The following is a 7,544-nucleotide window of genomic DNA, read 5'->3' on the forward strand; positions in this document are numbered from 1 at the left end:
TTCAAGCTTTTCAAAACACGAAATAGCACATGGTCTCATATTGTGTTCCTGTAGTGAGGTTTCGCATGGAGTCGAAATTTTGTAAACTTGACAAAATTCGCCAAACAATTGAAAATTCTTAATATTTTCTGCAGCTGTACACTTTCTACGATTCTGAAGATGCAAGAGATGTGGTGAAAGCAACTTTTCAATCAACGGGATAAAGTGGCATCTGAAGTGGTTAAAAAGTTGGCCCGCCATCCCGGCCCTGCGAAAGTGGATGTCCAGCGAAGCTTTTGACAACCACCACCCCAACTGCTTAAGGGAGTATGCAATGCTTCATTGCTTCAGAGCAATGGTAGTAATAGGAGTATTGGTAAATTTGACAGCACGCCGCCACCCATAACAGTGCTGCAACAAGATTGAAATCAGTTGCTAGGCTGGTTATCTTGTATACGGAAGGCTAGGAACGTCACTCCTCACGTCGCAAGCTGCCGTCGCCCAGGCAGCTTGAGCAAGAGTAATCTTTACCTGGAAACGTATGCTGGGAGCACTGCGTGCTCCGCATTGTTATCAGGAGCAGCTTATCATCAATTATGTGGTTCGTGTGCTTGTTTTGAGCTTGTTCTTTATTAAAACGTATGCTGTTCTTTATGTTGTATGCGTGATTCCAAAGAATGTATGCACTTTTCGCTTCACATTGCTGAGTTCTTGAAGCCTCTTCATTACGGGGGTGCGAGACTTTGTTCCTGGTCCTGCACTGTCACCGGGATGGGCCCAAATTTTTTCTAACGGATGCGGACACAAGAAATTCCCACCAATTAGAGCCTAATATCTTCGCTGTAAAAAAACTGAGGAGCCATTCCACTATTTGAAGGTGGACGACCAGCGAAGCTCATTTTCATTTTGTAGTGGTATTGACATTAGCTTTGTGATTGCCATGATATCCGCTGATTGGTTCGGTTACTACCTCAGACATTATCTTCGCCAAAGTTAAATCTATACCCGACCGTTCAGTGACTTGGATTAGTGTAGCACTTCAAACTGAACTCTTCCAGCACAAACTGAGTAAACCACTTCTTGAATGGTTTCTAAATGCCCAGATTGAAGTCTCCAATGATGATCACATGGGCATACTGTCATCACGGCTAACCTATGCAAAGTGCGTGGTCATGACTTCTCGATATCAACCCTGGTGTAACTGGATACATATACATAGTGTATACAAATTCTGCCTTTCGTTTGTACGGCACAGACATCCCAACAGTCGTTAGCATTAAGCTCTTACGAGGCAGCCGTGTATAGCTGTACATACATTTTGTCCTTTGCGTATATGACAATGCCTTCTACTCGTAAGTCCGTGTGCTGTTTACAAACGATTCCAGTACGCCCATCTAATTGATACAATGAGTCCTGATAGATTTATTTCATTTGTTATTATTTATTTATATCATTATGAGGAGCGAATTGTTTGAAGCCTGCTTCACCTCCGCCGTAGGTCGGCCCGATATTGCACCACTTGCGGGATCGGCCCACATTTTTGCCCACGGACACGACAGATGCATTCGGGGATAGAGGCATACAGCTTTGCTGTGAAACAGTGTAAGCCCGTCGCCTGCGAATACCTAACACAGTTACGAAGGTGGCTGTCTATACGAAGACAGTCTTCGCTGAGCCGCCTGCGAAATCGCGGCCCTGATCCCAGTGCGAAACGTACTGAATGTTCCGACGGAGAAGACCATGATCTCGATGTGGCACCGGCGGAAGATGTAGTTGTTGATGCCCTGCGTCGTGTACACCACGAATGCAGCCAGGAAAGCGCGGATGGCCTGCACGCCGACCGCAGACTCCAGGCCGCTGCTTCGCCGCAGAGGGCCCGTCATCGACATCAGGCACAGCAGGACCGTGGTCAGCAGGAACACCCAGCTCATGTAGGGCACGCGCAGCTGCTTCTGGAACGCCTTCAAGAAACCTGCGCGAGAAACGCCGTTCGTGCGATGCCCTGGTACAAGCCACCGTCAGAGCCAACCCCAGCTTTGAAGACACATCTAGTATGGCGGTTTAGCTTTAACAAACACGTTCTGTAAGGAGCTGTGGGTTTTGGAAGAAAGACATATAAAGCTAGCACTGTGCGAGGCATTCCAACCAGAAATCTCCAGCACCCTACACAGGCAAAAAAACACGGAAGACGTCTAACGGGCGTTTGGATTAAGTTCGACGGTGACTGTACGTACCATTATGTCCCAGTTCAAAACGAGTCATTTCACTGATGCTCTGTCGAGACCCCCCACACAGAGGCCGCTTCAGATCAAGCTTTATCTCATAACACCGTGTTCTAAAAGCATGTCCTGGCTTGTATGCCAAACGTTAGTCATGAAGGAAATCGTTGCACGTAAACGTCGCACACCTTCCTCCCTCCATGCCGCTCACACCCTCAACTTGGTTGCCTGAGGGGACACGCCCTTCCCGTCGGTTGCCCTGCGAGGATTAGCGCCGGCGACATCTCACCATGCGCTCTATGCATACTTAACAGGTCTCCGGACCCTGCTTCCACAAAGGAAGCCCATCTCGGTCGTTGGCCATGAATGTGCAGCTGTAGACCTGCAAGCTCATGCCGTAGCCCGAGCCTGCACACACCCCGTACCTCAAAAAAAAAACAAAAAAACAGAACAGACCAGCCCTTCCAAATTTCTTCCCGTACATAATCAATACTCAGAAATCCTCACTCATCGCCGACGTCAGAGATATAGATTCCCCTCTCTAAACCGCAGCCTAACGCGGGAAAAGACCTTAATCTCACGCTAGCTACAATCACGCACTTATAAGGACCTCGCCATTCCTCCACAAGTTCTATCCCACTATGAATCCGGCTAGCTGCCCACATTGCTTTGAATACCCCTTCCTATACCATGTCACGTGGGTCTGTGCACCACACCCCCCCCCCCCCCCCCCCCGCCCCCAGTTTCCTCCCCTCCTCCAGAGAACTGTGAAGCGACGCACCGACACAACCAACGTCGACTAGTTGCGTGGGCCAAGGCAGCAGCGGTCAGCACTGAAGCCCTGGCCCCACCCGTCTTCGGATATTTTCTGTGTTGTAATGAACGTTTGTATCATCATCAGCTTTCCCTCGGCACGTTCGCGTAGTTCCTTCTTGACCACCGTGAAGGTTCGTCGGGGTCATCGGCGTCAGCATTAGGCGGAACCCTAGCCGGCGCCCGGTGTGTATCTCGTCCGTCGCACCATCCACTATCGGCCAGTCACCGCCGGGCGGCCAGTGAGACGTGCGACGAACAAGCACCGCGACAGCCTCCCCTCCTCTGTCCGGTTCATCCACGCCACTCCTATCGAAGTAGTTACGCGAAATATTAGAGCGCAGCTCTTAAGAGGAAGCTTGAGCTCGGGCAACAAACTACGACGCGGCCTATTCAAATCCATGCAAAACGCAGAAACGCTTTTGTGAGATAATCCTCGGGCTGATTTCAATGAAATTTCTTGCATTTGAGAGAGAAAGTTAAATTCTAGTGACTGTTGAAGCAGAATTTCGATTTGAGGCCTGAATTTTGTTTTTAAAAATTTCAAAAATTAGGAAGTCCGAAAAAAAATAGAAGCATGAAGTTGACAATAGCTCTGCATCGAGACCAGATATCGTAGTGTTGTAAACGGGCATCCATTAGACCATTCAAAGCGGACAAGTTCTATATGTCAATTTATCGCTTATCTCAATTGGTTACGTTGTGCACAAGAGTTCTGCAAAAGCTGCATGTCAATACTGCAAATTTTTTTTGAGATTCATGTGCAGCATATCAATTTTGTCCGCTTCAGGTGTACTATTAGATGCAATTCACAGAACTGCGGAATCATTTTTCGTTGGTGAGTTAGAGTTGTAGACTTGATAGTTTTGCTTTCTGAAAACTTGCAATTTTGGCAATTTTAATAAAAAATTTACGACCTAAATGAAGAATTCGAAATCAACAGTCACAATCAATCACACACACACACACACACACACGCACACGCACACGCACACGCACGCGCACGCGCACACACACACACACACACACACACACACACACACACACACACACACACACACACACACACACACACACACACACACACACACGCTTGCCCAAGGGTACGCGCCCACTCCGTCGCCTTCCTGCGACGAACGAACGGCAGTGCGTCCCCCCCCCACCATCTAGAACAGGCTGTCCCCCCTCTCCTCCAGTTTCCCTTCTCGCCCCTCTTCACAACTCGGTGGTGCCGAGGTTCAGTGCACTAGAAGAGGGTACCCGAGGCAAGCAGAGTGCACAGACATGCTATCGAGAAAGTGTCGCCAGAGGTCACGTGTCCTTTCCCTAGGCGCCTTTCCTCGACTTCCCTCGCCCATGTCCATTCGACCTACAACGGCCAAGACAGCCAAAGAAAGCTATTGCTTTAATATTTGATTTAAAAAAAGCAGCATCAATTACCCATGCTCAGAGTGTAGAACAAACATCGCTGTAAGCAAAATGCGCTCCGTAAATTTAGCGCATTATCGTCGAACGCCCCTTCTCGGTGTTGTGTCCTAAGCATTTACCTTCCAAAACATTCGACACAAAACACACATACACACACAAAGGACACGGTCGACGAGTTTTCACGCCATTTTCAACGACCTATGCAACTCGACCTGGCACAGAGCATACAGCATGTCAGCATAGGTGGCATGCTACGGGGTGCTTAAGTCTGTACGCCCTTAGTGAATCTGTATTTAGTTGCCGGAAGGCGTGAGGAGCGGCCGCACTACGTGAGCTGCACTCGGCTACAGCACGTCACTGTTCTTGGAATATCGGTGACTTAGAGGTTTTATTTGCCTCAAGCTGAGACGAATCGCAAGGTTGGGGGCCGACTGCCCTACCTGGCGAAATGTGTAACAATGATTAGGTCAATCACGTCCACTTACATGCTATCATAAGAAACACTATGAACTTCAGGTAGTCCGTTCTGTAGTCGTGTTCCTCACTGCAAGAGAAATGCGAAGAACAATTAACAAGCATATAGGTACCAGAAAGTAAACGTATCTTCGATGCCCAAGTCGTCGCAATGAAATTTGAAACGCTGACTCACTCTTCTCCGGAATCTTTCGAGTAATATTCGATGATTGGCTCCGAAACTTCGTTCAAGAGTTCATCCCTGTGGGTAAATTTATGAATGCGTAGGCATGTTCAAAGAAGTTTTTTCTTAAGGTTACGTGAGCTTAGGTTGCTAAATATCTTGTCTAATTCGTGACCTTTTTTAAAAAAAGTAGTAGGGGATTATATCCCAAGAAATTTTGTCATTCACTTGGTCATGTATTGGCCAAAGCCGTATTGGAATAGAGTTACTCGATCGGACAGAAACCTGCCGGCAACTAAGAGATGCCATACAATATAGATTGCCGGCGTAACAAAAGCATCTGAAAGGCCTCTCGAAAGACAAATCGTTACGATGAAGCCATAAAATCAACACGAAGAACCAATTTTCCAGGCAATGAAATGCTGGGATGCTGGTTTTGCAGGAAAGGGCTATTTGTCTTTGTGAAAGGAAGTGGGTATAGGAGGGTAGGGATCGGCCGAATACGTTGAGGCGCCATCGAAGGACCTTATTTCATATCCACCACACCCACTCGAAAAGGCAAGTGTCAAGCGGCTAAATATGGCGTCGCTAATTTACGCAAAAAAAAAAACGGCGCGATGAACTTGAGAACCGGTTGAAGTATGCGAGGTGACAAGTCGCGGTTCTGCCCTTTGGAAGTTTTGTTTTTGCTCCACGAAAGGCGGATGGTTAATTTGCCTAGAACGAAGTGACTTCCGTAAGGGTATAAGAAAAAGTTCAGGCAATGTTTTGTCCGGGCTGTTCATTTCTGGCAGCTTGACAGTTATGCGCTCACTTGGTTGAAATAATCTAGCTCTCATCAGTCTCGATGTAAAGAAAAGTTTGCTTTGCGTCAGGATACGCACTGGCGATTGGTGGCATTGTTAGTCCGCCATAAAAGAGCTAATGGGATGCTGGCTCTTGACAGGAGCTCCTGCTGTGGGCCACTGACGAACGACTGCTGAATGAAAGCTATCAACAGTAGCTGGAAGGGAGCTAGGGTCAGGAAACTTACATGGCGCAGAGCTTCGATCGAACCCCGCCGCACCATGAACGGGAGCTCACGTCTTCTTCTCGGTGCAGGGCCTCGCGACACGCTCGAGCTCGTGGATGATGATGATGATGATGATGATGATGATGATGATGATGATGATGATGAAGCCTCAGTTAATAGACCAACACCGGATCTTCCTCTTCTTCTTCTTCTCTTGTGCGCCTAGAAACCGCGCGGGTCCAACGCATTCCCGGAATTTAAATGACGCAAAGCTTGGTTGAGTTAGCAAGGTAGCAGCAGTAGAGGATGAACACGAGCGCAGCCTCGACGTCCCTTGCAGCTGTTAACTGTCGACGTCGCAAGAGCCCAGGCGATGTATGACGCTTGTCCGCTAATAGAACATTGATGTGAGGTCTATGTACAGAGAGATACGGCACATATATGAATAATTTCGGGACTTCGTCTGGTGTCACAGTGGTGCATCCACATGTCGGATATATAGCCAAGAATGGGCACACGCCCGGTGGTCACATATACCCGGTAACCCGAGTCGTTTACTCGGCATTGCAGTGGCAGTTGGCATCAAGTACCCGCAGAGTCACAGAATACAGTAGAGAAATGTTAGGTTTAATGAAGGGCCGTCGACAGCAGTGATGCAACAAATACGATAAAACGAAAAGCTTTTATAAAGTTCGGTGGCGCACTTATCTGTTTGGGAGAAGGGATAATAACGAAAACGTTGAAACGCGATGCAACCTCTGGTTGACATCGATGAGACACAATGACTTCCTGAGAGCGAGTTGCGGGTGCAAATAGGCTGCGTAGACTGTATGATTTAGCCCGAGAGACTCACCGCGTTTCAAATGACATGCAGCGTCTGCGCCTTCGACCACAGGTTCAGCAGCGTCCAGCGCCTGAAAATGCTAGCTTTAACGAGGGAGGAATTCGAGAATGCTCCCCTTATAACCACGGTACCACTGGTACCGATATCAGCTGGAGCACCGGTGCAACCGGTACCAGATCTATCTTCGAGACCACCGTAACGTTTTCAGATTGCACTATTTCCTGGATCGGCCCACAAAAGGGGCACACATACCCGATATGGAAAAGTAAGCGTAACTGGGAGAGAAGACATTGCCTTAAGAAAAGAGCACAACTGTAATGTTGGTGACAAATGGCCTAACTTATTGTCAAAGTTCCACAAGCACTTCAACAGCCGAGTAAGGTTGCTTTGCGGTGAGCCTGAGGCCTAGTATTCTTAAATCGATATATTTTCATGGTAGGATCTCAGAGTAGCTTCAATACCGGGGCGCTTGCACATGAGATGGCAAAAACCAACAGAGCGCGGAAAACTAGAACACACAGCCTCTGCAGCCAAAGCCTCGTCAGGTAAGCCTCCGCGGCAGGAAGGGTGAAAGGGCATTCGTAAACTTGAAGTCATACGCACGGTAGCCAC

The 7,544-nt window shown here is 48.1% G+C and overlaps 1 protein-coding gene across 1 annotated transcript in view; it reads right to left on the reverse strand.

Moving 5' to 3' along the window:
• The window catches only part of LOC135911450 (uncharacterized), a 67,030-nt gene extending 60,850 nt beyond the window's left edge, over positions 1–6,180 (reverse strand). Inside the window, exons 1-4 of the mRNA XM_070538049.1 lie at positions 6,110–6,180; positions 5,089–5,154; positions 4,925–4,983; positions 1,697–1,951 (exon numbers count right to left, since the gene is read on the reverse strand). Of these exons, the coding sequence (XP_070394150.1) occupies positions 1,697–1,951; positions 4,925–4,983; positions 5,089–5,154; positions 6,110–6,111 (382 nt within the window). The 5' untranslated portion in view covers positions 6,112–6,180. The remainder of the gene's footprint in view (positions 1–1,696; positions 1,952–4,924; positions 4,984–5,088; positions 5,155–6,109) is intronic.
• Positions 6,181–7,544: the final 1,364 nt, after the last annotated feature.

The sequence above is a fragment of the Dermacentor albipictus genome, chromosome 4 (assembly GCF_038994185.2).
Source record: "Dermacentor albipictus isolate Rhodes 1998 colony chromosome 4, USDA_Dalb.pri_finalv2, whole genome shotgun sequence".
Lineage (NCBI taxonomy): Eukaryota > Metazoa > Arthropoda > Arachnida > Ixodida > Ixodidae > Dermacentor > Dermacentor albipictus.